General features: G+C 40.3%; 1 protein-coding gene and 1 long non-coding RNA gene across 15 annotated transcripts in view; one reads left to right on the top strand and one right to left on the bottom strand.

The window, feature by feature from the left end:
- The window catches only part of CEP170 (centrosomal protein 170), a 124,630-nt gene extending 113,485 nt beyond the window's left edge, over positions 1-11,145 (top strand). For 12 of the 14 annotated variants that reach the window (XM_049633833.1, XM_049633822.1, XM_049633825.1 and 9 more), the window contains 4 exons: positions 1,972-2,060; positions 7,575-7,668; positions 8,385-8,436; positions 10,055-11,145. In XM_049633833.1, coding sequence (XP_049489790.1) covers positions 1,972-2,060; positions 7,575-7,668; positions 8,385-8,436; positions 10,055-10,344 — 525 coding nt within the window. In that variant the 3' untranslated portion in view covers positions 10,345-11,145. The remainder of the gene's footprint in view (positions 1-1,971; positions 2,061-7,574; positions 7,669-8,384; positions 8,437-10,054) is intronic. The other 2 variants (XM_049633826.1, XM_049633828.1) reach the window with 2 other exon arrangements.
- The window catches only part of LOC125925092 (uncharacterized), a 187,511-nt gene that overhangs the window by 78,008 nt on the left and 85,934 nt on the right, over positions 1-23,569 (bottom strand). The window lies entirely within an intron of this gene.

The following is a 23,569-nucleotide window of genomic DNA, read 5'->3' on the forward strand; positions in this document are numbered from 1 at the left end:
TCAAATGGCACCATGGAACGAGCTAATTGAAGGACGACATGCAGGGGTGGTACAGGTAAAAAGCCTTAGGGCATGGGTAGGAGAAGATTGTAGAAAGCAGCAGAGGGCAAAAAGGGTTTGGTCATAGGCTGGCATCCTGTGCATCCCTGGATTTAAGGAACAGGAGCTAAAAGTACGTAAGAATGTGTATGTTTGCATAATACTAAGTAGAAAAAAATGTCCCAACGGGAAAGCACACAGCTAGCTCCATGGCTGCCACTGCACTATATACTAGATGCTTTTGTTTGGTTGGTTTATTTTTATTTACTTATCTATTTTTTGTGAGAGAGAGGGTGGCGAAAGTGAGCAGGGGGCAGAGAGAGAGAATCCCATGAGGGGCAGGGTGAGGGAGAGAGAGAAAGAAGCAGGGCTCACCCGAAGTGGGGCTCATGTTTTTACCCGAAGCGGGGCTCACCCGAAGCGGGGCTCAAGCTCACCCAATGTGGGACTCGAACTCAGAAACCCTGAGATCATGACCTGAGCCAAAGTCAGGTGCTTAACTACTGAGCCACCCAGGTGCCCTATTCTAGATGCTTTTAACACACACTCCCTGCCCTGGCCTAAGTGATACATGTCTTCCACTCTTGTTTTGGCTTGTTTTCTCAAGGCTCTCAAAATCATGTTTATGTAGCCTTTTTACTGCCTGTATGTTGCTGATCACATCCTAAGTAACTTTTTATCCCCCACTGACTTGTCAGCCCTTATCCCCCAACCCTTGTCATTCTCGGGTTCTCATTTTCCATGGTGCCTTCCTTACTTCTGCCTCCTTTCACTGAACTCCCTTTCATTAGAATTTGCCTGGCACCAATTCACAAAAGTTAGCACTTATTTATGTTCTTTTTGATAAAATATTTAACAGTATTTCCTAGGTACTTTTAACTCCCACACTGCTCTTTAAAGCTTCTTAACCTCCAAGGCCATATCTTATTTTTTGGATTGTCTTGGAGAGTCTAAATACAGTTTTGACATACAAGGAGGTGATTTGGGAACCCACATCTAGCCCCAAGTTCAGTCCTTTTTCTCGCTTCTGGAGACCAAATCCAGCCTGCCACCTGTTTTTATAAATAAAGCGGTATCTCAGCACAGCCATGCCTGCTCGTTTGTGTGTTATCTACAGCTGCTTTCATAACACTGAGTTTGGTAATAGTTGTAACAGAGACCAGATGACCTGAAACCTTCACTCTGGCCTTTTACAGAAGTTTGCCAAGCCCTAGTTTTGCCCATAAGTTTCAAGTAGGGTGGTACCAACCTCCATAATAAAAACTTACTCTTTTGAGTAAATCTTTTTTTTAACATTTATTTTTGAGAGAGAGACAGACAGAACCTGAAGCAGGCTCCAGGCTCTAAGCTGTCAGCACAGAGCCCAATGCAGGGCTCAAACTCCTGGACTGAGAGATCATGACCTGAGCTGAAGTCAGATGCTTAACCAACTGAGCCATGCGCCCCTCTTTTGAGTAAATTTTTAAAAATTATCTCTCCCACTAGACTCTGCTCCAAAGAGCAGGATTGTAATCTTCTTCATCTCTACGTTCATATTATTTGGTGAAAGAATAGATAATAAACTTAGCATTCTAAATTATTTGTATTTTCCCTTTTATTATCATTTGATTTGGAGGCATGAGAAAGAGGATCATGATAGTCATTGAAGATAAGATAATATGGATTGGTTTTTAAAAGTGGTGTGGACCAAAATAACATGGAACCTTGACAAGTTTTTTTTAAAAAAGGAACTCCTTTGTTGATATTTATTTCTCTTTCTCAATTTATATAGTTGAGTTATATAGTTTAATTCTAATTATATTCTTCATTGACCTTTTATTAAAATTAGCATACATACTAAATTCCCCTAAACATAGTGGGCTGTGACTGGTGTTCTCAATGGTTTTACAATACAGTGGTAATATTTTAATATAATTTCTTTGGATGTTTCAGGTCATGGGAGATAATCTGCTGCTGTCATCCGTCTTTCAGTTTTCTAGGAAGATAAGACAGTCTATAGATAAAACAGCTGGAAAGATCAGGTACTGTTCTGTCACTGGAACCTCCCGGCTTCCATTATTAACAGACACGTGTTCCACTTTGTGCGAGCCTGCTACCCCCACAGCTAGTAGGAGCTAGTGAAGCCGGTGGCACTGAGTCTTCCTGCTGCCAGTGTCCCATTCCTTGTCTTTTGTAGGTGTAAGTAACAGCCATAAGCTAGATCACATGCAGGGGGCAAAAAGGGAAAGAAATGTCCTAAATAATCAGCCCTTTGTAATTGAGAGTTAACAGCTCTAATTACTTAGGTTAACTTTATTAATAACCAGGAACAGTTTGCTCCTCCACAAAATAATAGGTAAGTATTTAACAGACCTTTGGGGGTGGCTTTTATAAGACCTGAAAGTTGAGTCTAATTTCATCTTCCTCATCAGTAAAGAGGACAGTATTGCATAATTTTAAAAGACTCAGAGTGCCTGGTTACTTGTCTGCCTTGTGTACTCAATTATGAGGGCATCAAAACAGTGCAGGACAAATAATATGCAGTCAAAAATCATTCAGTCTGATGAAATTTGGAGATTTTGTTCCCATATAAGATTATTTTTATCAATATTTATTTCATTTATTTATCCCTTTGGTTCATTATCCTTCCAGTATGTCCTAGTTCTAGAATATAATTTTAGTGGAATTAAATTCAGAATAACAATGTTACCACCTTCAACTACAGTGAGTACTTGAGCCAAACTTGAGGCATGACTCCTGGTATTAGGCAGGCACGATTGTTAGTTCGTGTGTAATAACTAATTGGTTAGGCTTAAAATTTTTTTCCCTACAAATTTCAGTTGGTTGGACTTAATTTGTCCAGCTGCATGTTGTACTGGCAACTCCTAGGATGATGGGCTGTTGTGGTGAAGGAGAGCACTGTGACTTTTCAGAGAAGGTGGTGGGATCAGCACACTTGGAAGTGATGTAGCTACTGGGGGACACATACACATACCTTACCTAAGATGATACCAAGGGTGCGGATTGCTTAGTCACTGAGTATGATTAAAAGAAAAACAGTGGGCTCACTAAGCCAAATCAAAAATTACAGAATGTGTTATTTATAAATAACATGCAACTAATTTGATTTCTTTACAATCAAATATGAACCTTAAAATGGACACATTTTCCTAATTTAGAAAGGATCCAATTAAATTATATTGTCTTTGTACTTTTTATTCTGTATAACTAATGATTTTAATAATAAAAAGGAAAAAGGGGTGATTGGGCTTGGTTGGAATAGAAGTTGTGAATAGTAAAATCAGATGATTAAAGCAAAATAATGAAGACAAATCACATGGAGATAGCAGGAAAAGCTAACTTCGTTTAAGTGGATATGCTCAGTAAGTGAGCTAATGTGTAAATCCCATGAGAGCAGTGGTCTTTGTCCAATTATAAAGTACCTAGAATATACTATGTAACTATTTGTTCATGAGTGAATATTAAATTACTATTACTTTGTAGGAAGTTCAGTTTACTTAAAATTTATAGGAAGATCTGAAAATTGATACGGGTAAATTATCTTGGAAAAAAAAAACATGGATGGCAGCATAATGGTAGTCATTAAAATAACTATTTAAATTAGTTAAATGTACAAGGTACTCCTTAAGAAAAGCCAAACATGCAGTCACTGTGAAGGTAATATGCCTCGTGTTTCAACTGTATTTGGAGACGCTGTTAATATACTTCTCTGAGAACTCTTTTGTAAAGGTAAAGGTATTAAGTGAAAAGACCAAGGTATAGAAGAGTAGATATATTATGAGGCCTAAACCTTTAAGAAGTAAACCTGGAGGGAAGAATTATATGTATATGAACATTCACATACACACATAATAGGTGTTACATATAATATGTATGCTTTTTTTCTGAAATATTTGTATTTTTAACCATGTTCTGTATTACTTTTGTTAAAAAAAAAAATCTAAAAAGTAAAAAATAGGACAAGACAATGTAGATTACATTATCCTTTTTAACCTAAGGAGAATTTAATATTTTTTACAAGGCAATACAATGAAGAGATAAACTGGTACATTTTTAAGGGCTTTCAAGATAAGGGCTCAAGGTATAAAAGAAGGTTCAAGGTATAAAAACTATGTAAAAATACTTCAGAAATTCATTGATGCTGTGGGTTAATTTCTGATTCCTGTAAATAAAATTTTAAGATATAATGAAACCATGTCTGAATATGGTTTGTGAATTGTAATATTGCACACAATCTTATATTGCTTGTATGTTGAAATAATACATTTCATCAGTGTTTGATAAATACCTAATGATGGTAAAAACACATTGAACACCGTGTTATTGAATTTCAAGGCTAACTATCTAGTTTAAGAGAAATCATTTAGATAATTCTTTTCTAAAACTCTTCCAAAAGTACCTTTTTAAAATATTGTGTTTAAGGTGTTCTTTTAAAAACACAACCATTTTAACATGTTTTAAGCTACTGTAAAGGCAGTTTGCTTTCTCTTCCAGTAAATTTAGAAGGATGACCCATATAACTAAATTTTGCATGGTGTTAGATGGTCAAAACCTGGGTGAAGTAAGAGGACCGGGGGTGATGAGAGATGACCCTGGAGAGGTAAGGGAGGGTCCATGTAGGTTGAATTTGTTCAGGAGTTTGGACTTTACCATAAAAAACCATGGAAAGCTAATACCTTAATAGGGTCCTCTCAATAGCCAACGTTACCATAAAAGTACATGTAGGTCTCATCATGTGGTCATACGACCTACCAGCAGGAAAACTCTGAAGTCTTCTCACCTGTAAATGGAGATCCCTTTTTATTTCATCCCACCTATTGAAATACAAGTCGTCCTCCACAGTAACTGGGTCCCCATTCACTCATGTATTCATTCAGTAGATTTTCATCATGTCCCTGACTGATACCATTCTCTCTTCCTGTTGACTGTTGCTTCCTACCAAGTATCTTTCTCAGTCTGCACTGAACTCCTCGCTAGTTTCCTCCAAAGAAAACTACTTTTTGTGGCTTTAACATTTAATTAAAATTGAGACCAAAAAACACATTCATTCATTGGTTGATTGATCTTACTGTCCCAGAAACTTGACAGAATTTAAAAAGGTTAAATACGTAAAAATGCCTCAATCAAGTTTGATATTGTTGCCTTCAGTGTGAGCATTGAATTGTACCATGTGTTGTAAAGCACTATGGTGGGCTCTGTGGAAGATCATAAGGAGGATAAAACCTCATCCCTACCCTTACGGGGTTTACAATCTGATCAGCAAGGTGAAGCACATACACACTTAACTATTGTACAGGGTAGCATGTGGTAGATTGGTGCCCACTTATAGATAAAGACAAAGAAAGGATCACTTTCATTCAGGACAATGAAGGAAGGCTTTATGGAAGGTAGTATTCAAAGATAGGTATAATTTTTAATAAGCAGATCTAAGGGAGAGAGCCTGAACCTTTTGTGTGGAGTACCAGGCAGTTTGGAGAATGACTGGTCTTTAACTTTTATGCCAAGAGTTATAAGCTCAAATGCCTACCTGGGCCTAACAATATACACCTATTTAAATTGCCCCAATGCTTTCTATGGGCACGGCTGAAAATATTTATGCAAAAACCGTTTTACAGAGTTCTCACAGTATTCCATGTGAAAAGGACCCCCTCAAGCTGCGTAGCATGGCCCTGTGTTGGTAGACTACCAGTTTGTAACCCTAATTTGCATGGATTAAGGGCACTAAAGAATAAATAGTGAAAGTCGTAGAGTATGAACCAGAGACTTTATTCTAAAGCCAACTGCCTTATCAAAGAAAGGTTTTTTAGGTTAATAGTTAAATTATTGAATGGAATTATCCTTGGAATTTAATGTGTTCCCATGGTGACATTTAGTCTACCATTTTGAATCTGTAATGTAATACGAAGATCACTCAAAAGCTATGAATTTTTTCCTGATAGATCTGTAATGACCTTTAAACAAAAACAGTTCTAACCAGTATGACCTAGTCTAATGTAATGTCTTGATCTAGTTTTCTGCTTCCTTAGATTTAAATACTGTATTAGAGTTCACTTCCTAAAGCCAAAATGGTAAGTTTGGCTTCTTAAGTCCATACCGCAATATTTACAGATTATCTTTAAAGTAAGTTTTTCATCCCTTCAGTACTTAAAGCTGTGGAGGAGCTCCAGGTTTTCTTGGGTCAGGGACCTCAGGTGACCATTCTAAGCCATTTTCAAAAAAGCAGAGGTGAAATATGTACCATTTAACAGTTTGAGAAGCCCAAGCATTATACCCAGTAACCATCTTCTGGCAAAATTCACTAAATTTTTAGCACGCTGTGGCTAAGCACGGACTTGCTCTATTATACGAGTCCATTGCAGTTCTCCATTGGTCCATGAAACAGTCACTATTTCTTCCCGCCAGTCCTAATGCTGCAAGGACTCTTTTACAAATATCCCATAATTTCCATAAGTGCCCTAATTATCTTAGTATTATGAAAACAGCTCTTAGACAGCTGGCAAGGACATTTATTAGCCTTTCAGGTTTAGAAAATTTATCAGTTTCTAGAACCATTATTGCCCTTTTAAGAATGGTGATGCATAATTATAGATGTTCCAGACTTGATTTGATGTTGATGAATTTCATGTTTGCCAAAAGTAAGTTGTACTTGCCATATTGATCTTTGAAGAAATACAAATAATATAATTTAGTTTACTACTTAAATACTGATCAGCTTCCAGTAGTAATAATTTATTTACTTGTACACTGGTGATGTTTATATAAAGTCAGTTAAACTAGATTTCCAGGCTCAACAAAGAAATCTTAGAAGGAAACCAGAAAGGTGCCTATTATTTATATCTCTCTAAAGCTGCTGAGTCCTCTCTCAAAGATTCCAAAGTATTTGGGAGAGAAGGACACCACTTTTGAAAGACAAAACTTTGTGGTACTTTTTTTTAATAAGTTAAGATATTTAATAAGTTAAGATATTGAGTTAAGATATTTAGTTCCTAATGTAAGGATAATTATCTGTGTGGCAGTTGTTTTTATCAGAAGGATAGTGTCTTACTCTAATTGGTTAATCATATACAAATCTAACCTGAATTAAGATTTTTAAAGAAAAGCACAGTAAGTAATCAGTTGGAAATTCTTCATACCTAATTCAGTCTGTGTTCATCTTAATTTCATCTTAGGTTTATACTGCACACATTCTTTCTGAACCAAGTTGTGCTAATTTAATAAGTGGTCATTTTATGGTTAATTACAAATGTTAGATAAAAACAATTTGGAGGGGGTGTCATCAACATTTGTTGTATATTTGGTTTTCAGTAACGAATGTGATAAATGTGAAAGGATGTATGTGTGTATTCACAACCACACACTTGCTTTTTTTGATACAGATTTCTCACATAAATGAGCTAATTGGTAATATTGGCTCAGTAGTTTATTTGCGGTTTTTGTTTAGTGGTTTCTTTATCCTCGTGTAGCTTTGACTGTTAAACATATGACAGATTTTTAAAACATGAAAAGTAAAATGTTTATGTTTTTTTGATTTCTAGAATATTATTTAAAGATAAGGATCGGAATTGGGATGAAATAGAAAGCAAGTTAAGAGCTGAGAGTGAAGTCCCGATTGTGAAAACCTCAAGCATGGTATGGGAATTCTGCTTGAATATTAAAACATTTTAATAGGTTTAAGGGAATGATATGCTTACTTTTGAAGTGCTTGTTGATTTACAGTTTTAAATAGATGCAAATACCCAGATTTGGGAAGTTTTACACCTTCAGCTGTCTGTCATAGGGGCTTAAAATGTTGATTGCTTCAAAGCTGTAGACAGTACGAAGGAGGAACTTTGTGTTTCTCGCTAATACATTCTTTTTGTTGTAACAATTATATATTATAAATAGGCGATTTGAAATAGGGGCCAAACTTAAATAGAAGTTGACATGAATCATTTCCTCTTACTCAGTAGATTGCTTATCTCCTCCTTAAGAATTTGTACAGATTTTCATTGTCAGAGAGTCTTAGTCATGCATTTTTCAAAGAAAATCCTTAACACAGTTTTACAAAGTTGTGAGGTTGATCAATGCAAGTTTTTCAAAGTCTTTGCTTATTACAGTAGTATTATCTTGAACTTTTCATCTTTTACCATTATCTCATTCAAAAAATAATTCTAGTTAAACATTAAAGATTATAAAATTTGCATCTTGTTTATGGGATATCATAATCATTTCCTGTCTTGTTGCTGCAGATGTCGTGCCATGTAGATGTTAAATATTCCAAATAAGAGGAGTGTGAGATTTGTTGCTATTCAAATAAAAATGCTTTCCTTACAGTAAGCTAATTTTTGTCATTGCTCTCCCTACAGGAGATTTCTTCTATCTTACAAGAGCTGAAAAGAGTTGAAAAGCAGCTACAAGGTACATTTACTACTGAATTAAGTAGGAAGAGCTAATGATTTCAAACAAGTACCTTCTAAGATGCCACTTTAGAATGTGGTATCTCTTAAAATATTCTTACTATATTATAATGTGATTTGGTTAAATGTAGTAATGTATGGATATATAGTTCTACGTATCCAAATTATTCATAAAAAGGAAGTTTTAAAATCCAGTATAAATAAAAAGGTAAAGTTAAATCTTGGGTATGTGGGCTAGCTGTTGTAGATGAAGTCATAGTATTCTATATATTATCTATTTTACTTGGATATAAATACTAATACATAAAAAATATGTAAAATAGTGTATTAAAATGTGTGTGAGCAACTCAGAATCCTTATTGACAGTTGATACTATTTATCTGATTTGACATTTCTTAAGTTACATTTATGATGTCACCCCAAATGAGTTTGTATTCTAAAATGAGTGAGTTGTTTGGATGAACCACAAGAAAAGAGTGCATCTTGGCCAAAGGGGCTGGAAAAGGAGAGAGAGAAGAAAGAGAAAGGGACTCTGTTTGCCTCCTGAACGTTGACAGGGCCATTGTTTGGGTATGTGGCACATCTTACTCAGGCACTAATGCCTGTGTGTGTCTTGAGCTAGGATCTGCAGCGATAGAACAAATAGCTTCCAGAGTTAACTGCTAATTCTACTCAGTCTTTGATGCTTGAATTACCATAGGCATTATTTGTTGGCCGTAGCTCAGTGATTGTTAACATCCAGTCAGCTTCCACACCCCGAAGGGTTATGTGTTCTGCTCCCATGGGGAAAAGTGTCTTGCTAATAACACAGCGACTGTTAGCTGGTAGAATGGAAGTATACTTTGAAAAGGACCTCTGAGTGATTGTTAACATCAGAGGTACTTCCTTCTGCCAACTCCCCCCTCTGCCCAACACCAAGTTGGAAATCACTCCCTAAGAGTTTTCTTCATCAACTCAAGGATCTTTTGGAATGAAAGCCCCTCCCATGCAGTAGCCAGGTCTGTGTGGCTCGTGGGTGCCGCCATGGGATATTAGTATAGAGGTTCTGAGGGTGTCCCTGAGGCCCAGTGGCACATACACAATGCACACGGCTGATGCCCCACATCCTTACCCAAGAAAAGGGACAACATGCTTGTGGTAGCATTCAAAGTGTGAGGATGTTCTCTCGGGCCTCCCCAACCTTCCAGTTACTCTGAACCCCATCTTAGCAATGAATCCCCAGTTATCCAAGTAGTAATACATCTAGGAGTGCTTATTAAAACCACAACCAGTGTTATCCCTATCCTCTTGCAATGATGAGCAAATTTCAAAAAGATCTTTCTTAAATTCCACATCTTCAGATCTCAGTCTTCCAACAGACTCCAGAAGGCCCATGTGTGAGCCTGTTCAGGGCACCAGAGAAAGCAATCAGGTCGGTATAATCTCCAATGTAGATCAGCCCCAGAATTACCACAAACGGGTTTAAAATACAGTGTCAAGAGGATCAGGCAAATTTTAAGATCATACAACCATCAGTAGTTGAAGTATTATCCAAGTCATGAGCAGTGTTCACGTCCAAATTTAACTGCATCTGCAATTCTCTTTTTTTTCCCTGTGTTCCTTTTTTTTTTCCCCTTCAGCAATCAATGCTATGATTGACCCAGATGGAACTCTGGAGGCTTTGAACAACATGGGATTCCCCAGTGCTATCTTGCCGTCTCCACCAAAGCAGAAGTCAAGTCCTGTGAATGACCACGGCAGCCCGGGTCAGACACCGACACTTTGCCAACCAGAAGCTAGGGTACTCCACCCTGCCGCTATCCCTGTGTCGGCTGAATTTGAGAATGCTGAGTCTGAGGCTGATTTCAGTATACATTTCAATAGGTTCAACCCTGATGGGGAAGAGGAAGACGTTACAGTACATGAATGACTTTCTCTCGGTTGTTAAAAATAATTACCTGTGGATTGACTAGGAATATTGGCAGCAGCGTAGTGTTGACTTACACAAAACAAGACGGCTTGGTCAGCTACAATCTTGTTATCTCTGTCTTCTTAATTTTATTTATTTATTTTTTACCTGTGACGTGGCATCCTATTAATCCTTGCAGACCATTAGCGAACCACTTGATGCACACGTAGGCAAAAGCAGATTGTGGCAGTGTTGCCTTTTGTGGTTTTATGATTTTCAAATTGAATTCTGTAATTGCATCCTTTCCCTTCATAGATCTTTGTTTTTTTTCTTTAAGCCATGCTGTGACCTACAAGCAAATTAAATACCCAACATTTCTGACCCCCATGTCTTCTGTGCCAAGCTGCTCCCTGAAATGGACTTCTTCTTCATCTGTACAGATTTGTTAAACACTTATATTTGCTTCTTAATAATAGGATTTATATTAGTATTCATTACCATTGGATACAATGACCTGTTACTCTCCACAGTCAAACTGACCTTTCAAAATAGTCCTTCTTGTGTTCTGAAATTTTCCAGCATCTATGTGATTTATATAACCTTGTTGCTACGTAAATTGTCTTGGGGTTTACGGAGATGAACTATTATGTTTGCACTAAGATTTGCCGGGAGTGCTAGGTGGACATAGCTATATATCAATAAGGACTAACTGTGTTTTTTGTACATAGGAGATTGATAATACTGTATTTGTTTTAACCCCTCAGTGTTTTACTCCACTTTCAAAAAGCTTAATCTGGCACTTTTTTTTTCGATTTTTTTTTTTAACGGAAGTAAGATTTTGTCTCATTTTAGGGCAAATGATAACTAGAAAGATTAAACTGGACTGCTTAGGTGGAGTATATTTTTTAATCTGAGAACACGTATATTGGTCCTGTGTTACCAAGTTTATATGTGACAGTTGAAAAAAAATTCCCTTGAAATGATCATGAAGTTAAAATTTTCTTCATTAGGAGACTTGGAGAGCCAGTAGTCATAAGATTAGCTGATAGTTTCACTCCCAAGCAATGAATTGCTTCTGTGTGTTTCCCTGTAGGACCCAGTAGTAAATCCTGTCCGTCTTATACATTTGTAAGGACCCTGCAGGACAGCAACGATGAAGGCTCGGGCCTGTGCTACTGAACAGGAAGCCTGTGACAGATACCTTCTGTAAACTTGTCTTTTCTCTTTCCAGTAAGTTTACATTTGGTTAAGTTTTAAAAGAAAGTAATTACCTTTGTGTTTCCAGAACACTATAATTTGGGTGAATCTTATGAATTCATTTAAATATTACTAGCAGACTTGGATTTTCCCCTTGACCCCATCAGTCTATAAAGGTTAAAACTGCAGCTTTTGCACCTTGTACAAAATGGTCTTTAATATTTCAGCAATAATCCTGTACTACATTTGTTTCAAGAAACAAACTAAGTCCATGCACTTCAAAAACCTTACAAGATTTAAAAACTCCTGTACTGTTAGGCCAGTTAATAAAGATGCAAAAAAAAGAAAAAAAAAAAAGCCTTTTGTAGAGATGTAAAAACAGAAGTCTGTTGTATAATGAATCTCATATTTTTCTTTAAATTAAAAAACACGGTAAATGAACTATTCTCCTTGTAAAGCTAACTTCTCCATTCTGTCTGATAAAGGAAGACTGAAGAGAAGGTTTTAAAGAACATGAATGGAATGATACAAATGCTTTGAAGGAATAAGTGAAACATTAAAACAGGGTCAATATCCATTTGAAGAAAAAGTCGAACACCATAATCACACCATTGTTCCCTCTTTTATTTAATGTTTGGGTACTGATTATACCCCCGTGGAAGTGGAAGGTAAGGAGTTGTCAAGGAAAATATTAGCATCTACTCTACTTACGTTATCCTTTTAAGTGTTTACACGGTTTTGTTCACTTATAAACATTTGGCCTTTTACTATGTTATTTTTATTTTGTATGAATACATTATCCTCCTTATTTATTTTTGTTACATTTATTACTTATGTTATTTTGTTATGCATTTACAACTCCATTTTTAAATAAAGTGTTTCTGGAACTTTACACAATGATTGTACATTTTATTCTACCATCTGAATTGCTAATACTTCATCAGTTTATCAAGTAACTATTTTCCAAGGCTTAGCAAAACAAAAAATCCTTCAGTTCTAGTTAACATGTGATAATTGTGAGGCTTCATAGTATTTTGACTAAGGAAGAAAAATTTTTCTTGGCTGATCTCTGTAAATCTGATTCTCTTAGCTTAATACTCCTAATGTAATGTGCACACACAAGGCCTTTATTTTTAACTGGCCTAGAATCAGTCATCAGAAGGTTCTATGACAGTGATCTATTTGGGGAGCAAAGAAGAAATTTCAGATATCTTGGACATCCTAAATTTGAGAACTATCCATTTGGATTCATTTTCTTTCCTCGTACCGTCCACACCCAAGAATCTTAACTGTCTCCCTCTTACCGTTCAACATTGTTTCTCAGCTTGACCTTTGGAGGCTTTGCACGATCTGGTCCTTTTCTTTCGTGTCTGTGTGCACCTGATACAGACTCTCCCACTAGCTCCTGACAGTCAAGCTCCTTCACTGCTCTGTGCATGTAGCTTCCCTTTCTCCTTCCTTCCTGCTGTCCCATATCCTCTGTCTTCTTCTTCATGAAGCTTCCCTGACTTGACTGGGCCACAGTACAGGGCTGTGCCACACACTTGCATTTTTCTCTTCCCTTCCCCCACTGTATATGCGTGTTTCTTCCTTCCAAATCACCAAACTAATCTTTACTTCCTGAATAGACCCTGTACGTTCAAGTATCAGGGCCATTTGCCTCCTTCATCTGTCCTCGAGTTTGCTTGCCATATCTCTGCCTGACCAGACCCTAACTTTTGAAAGGAAACTAGACTTAGAAGCATGGGATCCAGACCCATCCCTCATTAGCTAAAATGTGTTTCTCTCCTTTTGATCTGCAGAACGAGAGCATCATGGTCGTTCTCCACGTCCCTGCCAGTCCACGTGGTCTGTGACTGTGAAATGGTTCCCCTTCCTCTTTTCCTCCAGAACGCCTTCTCAGATTCCTTGTTCTAGAAAACCTTCCTTTCACCATGTTGTCATAACCTCTTCTTCTCTGCTAGAGCCCAAATCACAGATCTGTTCAACAAATAGGCACTGAGTGCCTAACACTTACCTTAAATATACCCTCACAGGCCTTCTGTTCTAGAATAGGGTGACAGAAAATAGAAACTAAAAATTAAGTACATTGATCATGTCAGATGGAAAGATTACATCCTGCGTCTTCCTCCCGGTGAATTGTTTACATGCCTGTCTCCTAAAAGGTGTTTTCTATAGGCTCCTCTCTAGAAATACACATGTGCTGCAGAACCCCTCACTCTTTAGGAAGTAAGTGGTCTGCTAGGACTGTCTCTCATCTGAAGGAGGAGCAACATCCCTGCAGGACACCAGGTGCTGGCCGTGCTGCAAGAAAGTAAGTGTGGGAGTTAAGATGTGACCCTGGGTCTGACTGACTGCTCCGGTCCTCTTTGTTCTCTGTCATGAAGACACAAGAGGGTAGAGTCTCAGTGGTGTTAGAAATCCTGCAACTAAAGTTACTGTAGTTTTGGCTTACGGCGAGCGATTTCAACTCCAGCCTGTTGCGTTATCTGTGAAGGGAGGGGGAGGGGGGCGGGGGTCGGCTAGCCAGCTGGTCTCTGAGCTATCTTCCTGCTGTATTAGTTTTTATTCTCTGACCTTCAGGTATTATACTCTTTGCTCTCTTCCCCAGATTTGTGGCTGAAACATACTTCTTTACATACTATCTTCACAGTAATTCTGCCTCTCTTCCCGTCCCCTTTAGCAAATGATTGGCCAGACACTGGCTCTTTCATTCTTTGTTATTCTTACTGCTTCTCCCAGAAATCCTCCAGTTCTGTGACTTCACCACAACTGTTGGCTCATTTCACTTTTGCCCACAGACAGAGGGCCCGTGCTTTGGGCTGAACAAGGACATCCTAGTGACGATGACACCATTTCCAGGAAAAAAGGCCTAGCACTTACTGAACCCCTTCTCTGTGGCAGGCACTACTTACCCAGGGCTGTGTTTTGAGAATTTGCCCTCATCTGTCTCCCTTTGGCCAAACCAATCGCTCATACATAGACTCTGAGGAGGAATGTGGCAAGATAGGAAGCAAATCTCACCTGTAATTCATTCTGTGTTAAGAGTGTTAAGTAAGACCAAAGCCCTTCGGGGAATTTATAAGACTTTCAGAGAAATGAAAGCAGACATTCTGGATTTGATGCAGTCTCTTAGCTGGAATTGAAAGAGAGGATACCTTGCACAGCAGAAGATGAGGACTCCAGGTGCTGGGGGGGGGGGGGGGGGGGGGGGAGCGGTTGCTATAGCTTCACAGCAATACCCCCAGGAAAAACCAGTGTAGTGTGGCGAGCAGACTGGGGGCAGCGTGCGAGCTCCCCTTGACTTAACCACTAGAAAGCAGGAGTACCTTGGCACCGAAGCCTCAGGCTCCCAGGACAGTAGGCCTCTCAGAGGTGACCTCTGCGGACAGCTCGGTACACTGTCCTAACCTGGGGGCAGAGGGATGTCTCCCAAACCTCCTAGCTGCAGTGATGGGGTACTTGAAACAAAAACTTCGCTGGTTTATAGAAAGCGTATTTTTACACATCTAAGTGTGTGGATTGTGGACCGATCTCCACATAAATCTATCTCTGTATATCCCCCTCTGCGTAGGTATATAGAGATACAGATCTGTCCATACAGCACGCTCGCTCGCTCTCGCTCTTGCTCTCTTCATAGGTATATCGTATTGATGCGTATCCAGGCATACCTTGGAGATAGTGCAGGTTGGGTTCCAGACTACTGCAATAAAGTGAGTATCACCATAAAGCAAGTCAAATGAAGTGCTGGGTTTCCCAGGGCATAGAAAAGATTTACGCTATGCTGTAGTCTGTTCGGTGTGCATTAGTATTATGTCTAAAAACACAATGGACATACCTTATTTTTAAAATACGCAGCTAGGGGCGCCTGGGTGGCGCAGTCGGTTAAGCGTCCAACTTCAGCCAGGTCACGATCTCGCGGTCCGTGAGTTCGAGCCCCGCGTCGGGCTCTGGGCTGATGCCTCGGAGCCTGGAGCCTGCTTCCGATTCTGTGTCTCCCTCTCTCTCTGCCCCTCCCCCGTTCATGCTCTGTCTCTCTCTCTCCCAAAAATAAATAAAAAACGTTGAAAAAAAAATTTTTAAATACGCAGCTAGTAGGAGCACAGGGGGGTTTGCATCCAGGTCACTTTGCCTGGGACAGTCCTGGCAAGTTGCTAACAGCACCCCCTTCCATGCCCCAGGGTGTCTCTGTTTAGATACCACGTTGTGTATTCATATAGGCTGATACCCACAGTGCTGTCGCCTACTAGCATAGCCTCACAGGAAGCCCATGTGCAGGTGACAGGAAGGAGGCAGGCCTACGCAGCGTGGGGGCTTGGCCCGCTGCCTCCCCACCTCTCTGCCCCCCTCTCCCTGCCTCCGTTCCTCCAGCCTCCCTGCCTCCCACCTCCAGCCTCTTTGCCTCCCTGCCTCCCACCTCCCTTCCTCCAGCCTCCCTGCATCCTGTCCCCCAGCCCTCCTGCCTCCAGCCTCTAGCCTGCACATGTAGGGAGGGGCAGTCCTGCAGCCAAGCCATGCTGTGTGCCCCGAGCCTGTGCTACTGAGGAAGCCATTTCTTCAGCCTGTACTACTGAGGAATAGAAAATTGTAAGTACAACATTTGGCACTGAAGTGAAGATTTATTTAGAGTGAGACAAGAAATGACAGCTCGTTCCAAGTTTCCACAGTATCATAGCATCACCAAACCCGAAAAAAGAAACCTCTACCGTATTTTTGTCCTGCATTTTGGGGATGCATTCCCTGTGATGACCTTCCTCCACCTATAGTATGATACATCAAGACGCCGGGAAGAAGTTCCAGAGACCAATGCCCAGCTCCTCACATGGCCCACCTGTTTCTTTCCACCCCCACATGTTGCCTTTGTGGGTCGCTGTTGAGCACGTTCATACTGCGTCTGCACCATCGTGTGGTGCCCTGTGGGTGAAGATGGCACCAGTGCAGGTAGGAGGGTTTCTGAAGACCATTCCTACACCAGGACAGGTAGGAATCGCTTAACTATGCTAAGAAGAGACTAAGAACCACGTAACATCCTAAACCCAAACAAACCCTGTCCTCAACTCGAATCCCCCTTATCCATGCCCATTCCCATTTCCGATGTCCACAGACACGGGGAAGTGTGGAGGGAGGAGGGCGAAGTTCAGGATGGAAGAGACAGTAACTTTAACAATCGCAAATTGTAAACCTGCCTGGAGCTTGCCCTTGTCTTCCCCTTCCCTGTGCCTCTCCAGTCCGAGCACTTGAGTCCTCTGGAAATGTACTAGATTGCTGATGCATTCAGGAAGTACTTTCTGAACATCTGCTTATCCTAGGCACTGTGATTAGCACTGGAGTACAGCCAGGATGTTGGAAAAGTTCTCCACCTGGAACTTTCTGGGCCGCTTCGCACTGAAGCTGGTTTCCTAGCCTGGCATCAGTCCTGAGACAAAGCCATCAGACTCACAAAGCTGCTCAGGAGGTTGTGAGCTGGAGAGAAACTTCCGCCTATCAGAGGCCCTTTTGTCCCCTCCTCCTCCCAACCCAGCCCCAACCAATCACTTAGCAATTTCTGGGATCAAACCTCCTTATCACTTAGAGGCACTGTCTTAAGATTACTACAGGCTCCAAGGAAGGTCCTTTTTGAAAATCTTCAGGAGGTGAGTGATAGATGCCTTGACTTGAAAGGCCAGCATTTTGTATTCACAAGCTATATGCAGTAAATCAGTAAATACTGTCCCAAGGTACTCCTAAACTTAACTTCTGAGTTTCAAGCTATTGCGTTTTATTAAGACGCTGGTAGAGTCATCAATATATCACAAGAGAGAGAGGAATCTGCAGGAGGATACATTTTAGGATGTGTTGTCCTGGCCTTGTTAATTCCAGCAATATCAACCAGACATAAAGTCTCTCTCCCTCTTAACACCTCCAAACACTGGATAAAATATAACAAACATGGTTTTAATAGAATAATTTTAATTTTTAATAATTTTAGCATTAATTTTAATAGTATAATTCAAACTTTCCCAGGGGCCAGGATTAAAAAGGAAACCGAAATACAGAAGTGATTCTGTGTCTTGTGCTAGTCGCTGGTTCTTGGTGACCAAGGGCCTTGGGTTTTGCTTGGTGCAGAGAAAGGACATGAGCCTCAAGGGTGTGCTTGCTTGGCAGTCAGAGTGAAGATGTGCACATGAGCCACATCGAGGAGAGGGAGACCCGCCATGGCAAAGAGGCATTGTTCCAGAAGAGAATAGACAGTCTTTTTCCAGAAATGAGCTTAGACATGGATCCTCAGATTTATAAATCACAGTAAGTCTCAACCCTGATACATTGTTCTGAAATACCTGGTTACACCATGGAACACCAAAGTCCAAGACAAAATCTTAAAAACTAATCAAAGAGAAGAGACTTATTTTTCACCAAGAACTACAGCTAGACTTCTCAACAGCAGCAAGAGCTAGGATGCAGGGGGCTACTTGTTGTTCATGGTTCATATCCATGCAGAAGTACAAAAGCATATATGGGAATGACACATATAAATTTTTTTAATTATTTCTTAGTGTTTTTATTTATTTTTGAGACAGACAGAGCATGAGCAGGGGAGGGGCAGAAAGGGAGGGAGACACAGAATCTGAAGCAGGCTCCAGGCTCTGAGCTGTCAGCACAGAGCCCGACGCGGGGCTCGAACTCACGGACTGTGAGATCATGACCTGAGCCGAAGTCGGACGCTTAACCAACTGAGCCACCCAGGCGCCCAGACACATACAAATATTTGAATCGAGTTATCCCTGAGAATGGAGAGAAGAAGGGGGTGGACAGTGGGTGAGTTTTTAGGGAGGCTGTGATATTTTTTTTTTTATTAAAAATGAGATACCCCCTTACACCTGTTGGAATGGCTTAACATTAACAACTCAAGCAACAACAGATGTTGGCAAGGATACGGAGAAAGAGGATCTCTTGTGCATTGTTGGTGGCAGTGCAAGCTGGTGCAGCCACTCTGGAAAACAGTATGGAGGTTCCTCAAAAAACTAAAAATAGAACTACCCTATGACCCAGCAGTTGCACTACTTGGCATTTATCCACGGGATACAGGTGTGCTGTTTGGAAGGGACACGTGCACCCCAATGTTTATAGCAGCACTATCAACAATAGCCAAATGTCCATCGATGGATGAATGGACAAAGACGATGTGGTGTATATATATACAATGGAGTATTACTTGGCAATCAAAATGAATGAAATCTTGCCATTTGCAACTACATGGATGGAACTGGAGGGTATTATGCTAAGTGAAATTAGAGAAAGACAAAAATCATATGACTTCACTCATATGAGGACTTTAAGAGACAAAACAGATGAATGTAAGGGAAGGGAAACAAGAATAATATAAAAACAAGGAGGGGGACAAAACAGAAGAGACTCATAAATATGGAGAAAAAAATGAGGGTTGCAGGAGGGGGGATGGGCTAAATGGGTAAGGGGCATTAAGGAATCTACTCCTGAAATCATTGTTTCACTATATGCTAACTAATTTGGATGTAAATTTTAAAAAATAAAAGATAAAATTGAAAAAAATAGCTTTTTTGTTCAAGGCAATGGTGGGTTTAAAGCAAATAAGATAAAGTGTTAGTAACTACCTCATTTTGATAGTATCCCATAGAACTTGTTATTTCCTATGCTTTTCTGTATGCCTGAATTGTGTCAAGTTTAAAAAAAAAACGTTAAAAAATGTTTTGAAATATATTTCCTTTCCCACTCTTATTTGACTTGTGCTTACAGAACGTCGATCAATTAAAAGATTAAAATTGATACTGAATTTCTGGCATGTCTAACAAGGAGAGGAAGTCGTCAGATCTACTCGTCACACATTTGAAGGAGACAAAATATAAAAAGAACTAAATTGGCACAAAACTTCCTTTCAGAAACTGAGCTAGCATTACCGAAAAGAGCAAAGTCCACTAAGCTCATTCATTGGCTTATGAAATTGTACCCTAGTGGCTTACATCCAACCCCAGGCCTCTCTTAGTCCTGCCTTCTACTTGGGAAAATTTATATGCAATAAAGGTCTGAATACCTAGTGAAATAAGATTTCAGAATTTCTTTCTTCAGAGAGTTTTTTTTTCTTTTTGCTTTTTTAATACAACTGTTCTTTGGTCAGTGACCTAGCTGTGGTCCCAGCTAGATCCAGGGGGCAGTGCACCAGGGACTTCTCCAAGAGTCCCTTGATAATTCATGATGGGCTACTTAATATATGTGTCTTAATATATGCAACCAAGCACTCAAAGGGTACAAGGAGTCTTTATTCACCAGTGCCCACCTCCCATTGTTCAAGTGTTGCCTCTTGGGACATTGAGTCCTGTGTACATTCAGACGATGCCTGTGTAAGCACTGGGCTGGCCCCTGCAGGTGTTCCATGGGGTGGAGCCAGCAGACAGGAAGTGTTGCCAGGTTACATCTATTCGAAGCTGGTTGCTATAGCAGTGGCTGGAGTAAGAGAAGGACAAATTAGATATGAGGCTGGGCACACGTTTTGTCTCAAACAGGTGGTCGCTGCGAAAATGGCAGTGTTTATTTCTCCTGGGTTGGGAGAAATAAAAACCCACTTATCTACTCTTTTCAACCACACAAGAGACAATACCGGACAAATCCATGTGTTGTTTCCATCCTAACACTCCGGAAACAAAATTGTACCTCAAGGTTGCTGGCTTTTAGCATTGGAAATTTTTTATTTTTCATCCTGTGCACTTCAATCAAAACAATGTTGTATCAAGTAGGTCATGCCCTGGTTTTCAGAGAAAGCAGTAAATCCATTCCAGAATCCCTCAGAAGTGTGCTGATCTAGACATTTGGAGAAGATGCTGTTCGCCAGAGGCCACTAGGATTATTTCAGTCTTAAAGTAATAAGCAAATAGGAAAACATTTTTCTCCTTCATATTTTATAAGAGTGTTACATGGATAATAATGACATGACTTCCATAGGGCAATGTATTGCTTAAATTGCATTATTTACCTCAGTATTCAACTTTAGATTCTCTGAGTAGTGAAGATTCACCCTCGTTGGCTTTGGAGAAAAAAACAAAATACCTGAAAATATTTTGTTCTCCTAGACTCCAAGATCCTAATGAAGAATTTATAATTAAGGCTATCTTACAAGTAGCTAAGACATCCTACCAGAAATGTCAACACCCTGGGTATGTGTGCACGTATCTACTTGTCACAACTGTTGGCTCCTCAGAAAGACCAAGGAAGAACACTTTCCAAGGCACATCTTCCAAAGTACACGGAGCCTGAGCAAGGCCACCAAACCCCAGATTAGTGGGACGAAGAGAACCCCTCGGAGGCTTGAGTGAGGCAGTTCTCAAACAAAATAATTGGAGGAAGTATTTTATGCTTAAAAAAGGAAATTGAGGGGCCTCGTTTCACTAAGGGAATATATGGAATGGAGATATAACCTGTGTAATAGTTAAAACAAAGAATCCAAATTGTCCATGGATGACCAAATCATAATTTTTTTTGAGAGAAATAAAATGCTGTGGGGCATGTTAGGTTGACACCTGGAAGGGGATGGGATGCTGTTCCCACAGTGTACTCCTATGACCTCAAAGACAGAGACAGCACCTGGTAGGCCATGTGCCTGAACTAAAGGCGGAGGCAGCACCAGGGAGAAGGGAAACTCTACTTTGTTGGATACCCACCATGTGGCAGACACGAATGCACACCATGTTTCATGTCATTTTCCTCAACCTCACCCTCATGAAGATGAGCAGCTGGCCCAGGCCGCATGGTGACGTAGAATGTTGTTCCTCGCTTCCAGGCCTGTCTCCAAGTGTCTTCCCACTCCTCCAGGCCACACTAGGGCTGGCCCCCATCTGTGCTCTGCTGCTCTCCAGGGCACAGAGCAGGGAGCTCAGCAGGAGCAGAGTCTCAGTGTTGCCTGGTCCTGAGGGTCTGGGACCCTGCCCCAGAAGCCAGCTGATGTGGGATAGCTTGCAGGCATGGTCATGGGGCTTTATGTAACTTCTGATTTTAAGAGTCACCAAAAGATCTTACATTGCTCAAGGAATTCTACAGGGATGAATCCCAGAATGGACTAGGTTAGAATAAAAAATCAGCATATCAAAGGAAGAAAAACATTCAGTAGCTTTAGTGTTTCCAAATTGTGGTTTCAGACACCTGGGATCTTGAGACTGTGGTATAATGTATATGCTGTGTTTAATCCCAAAGCAGCCAACTGGACCCTTTGATGAGACCACCACAGTGAATCACAGCAGCTGCAACAGTGAGGCCATTTTCTATCCCATCTTTGAGTCTATGGAGCCCAGCCATAAACATATGTCATTGAAGGCTCATAATATCCCCATGAGCATGTTTTATTGTTCCGTGCATAGATTAGGAGGGGCGAGCGTACTAGTGACCTTCCCAAGGTCAAAGAGCTTCCAGGTGGTAAGGCCAGCATCTCCATCTGTTTTTGTTGGCTCTGGCTCCAGTGGGTTTTCCAAGACACCAGACAATGGAAAAGTGAGACCTGTTTCACCCAGAGTAGTGTGGAAATCTGCCTATATGCCCACAGACTTTTCAGATTTAACATGTTTTACATTAAACACCTGATCTCTCATTTTAGACGGGACCTGCTAAACCTAGAGCCTTTCTCATCTCAATCACAGTGACTCCATTCTTCCAGTTGCCCAGGCAAACAAACAAACAAGCAAAATCCTTGGAGGCATCCTTGCCCTCCTCTTTCTCTCACACCCACAAAATCCTCCTGACCTGACTTGAAAAATATCCAAAATCTGACCACGTCTCACCCCCTCCACAGCTGTCCTGCTGGCCTGAGTCACTATCATCACCTGCATGGATTCTTGCAGTGACCCCCTTACTGGTCTCCCTGCTTCCTGCCTTTGTTCCCAGGGTAACAGCCACAGTGATCTTTTTAAGATAGGACATAGGTCGTAACTCAGATCAACTATTTCTCTCCTTGAAACCCTGCATTGGCTCCTTGTTTCACCAGAATAAAATCTAAAGTCCTTGCAGAGACTACAAAGTCCTGTTTGCTCCCACCCCATTGCCTTGGTCACCTGCCCTCTGATTGTGCTCTCCTGTTCTACTCTAGTCACACTGGCTTCCTTACTATACCTCCAGACCTCCAGGCACATTCCGGATACAGGACATTTACTCTAGATGCTGCCTCTGCTGGGAGTGCTCTTTCCCAGATTCTGTTTGGCCAACTCCATCCCCTCTACCACCTCTTTGCTTCCTACCGAGGGCTGCCCTGGGAGCTCTTCAATGCTATCTTCTGCTCCATACCATTGCGTCTGACCCCCTTACTCTGTTCTATTTTTTCTCTATAACCCTACTTCCTTCTGTTTTACTATTATTATATAATATGATAGTAGATAACATAAATTGAATTATTATTCAAATATATTCTCTCATGCCCCCCTGGGAGAGGATTATACCACTCCATTGACATCCAACATTGCTATATGACTTGCTCTGATTGATGACATGTGAACAGAGATATTGCCACTTCTTTGCAGAAGTTTTAGAGCCAGCATGTGGTCTATGGTGTTTGTTATTCTTCCATGATGTCTTTTGAATTTGACTTTTCACTTAGTAATAATACTTTTGAGTTCATCCTTTTTACTTTTCTGAATTTATAACATGTTGTGCTTTTTCATTGCTGGATAACATCCAAAAAACAATACGACAGTTGTTTTTCCAGTGTTGCAGATAATGGCTGTTCCCATAGGCTGGGGCCCAGAGGGAAGACAGTAAGTGGCAGAACAGCTAACTGGCAATGGCCAGGTGGCATGAGTCATCAATGAACCTTTGTGGTGGAAGCTACTGAGATTTTGGAATAGTTTATCTATCCTAACTGATACATATACTCTTTTGTTCATTAGTGTATCACAAGTATCTAGAATAATTGGGAAAAGGGCTAAAGAGTCAGCCAACCATTGCTGAATAACCCATGTTATTGAATAACCCTTGTTCTAGAAGATGCACCATGGAAGAATTGGATATACGTTTCTAAAGTCATTATGACACAAGTGATCTGCCTGACCATTAAACTTCT

Source organism: Panthera uncia, chromosome F1 (genome assembly GCF_023721935.1).
Source record: "Panthera uncia isolate 11264 chromosome F1, Puncia_PCG_1.0, whole genome shotgun sequence".
In the NCBI taxonomy this organism is placed as follows: Eukaryota; Metazoa; Chordata; class Mammalia; order Carnivora; family Felidae; genus Panthera; species Panthera uncia.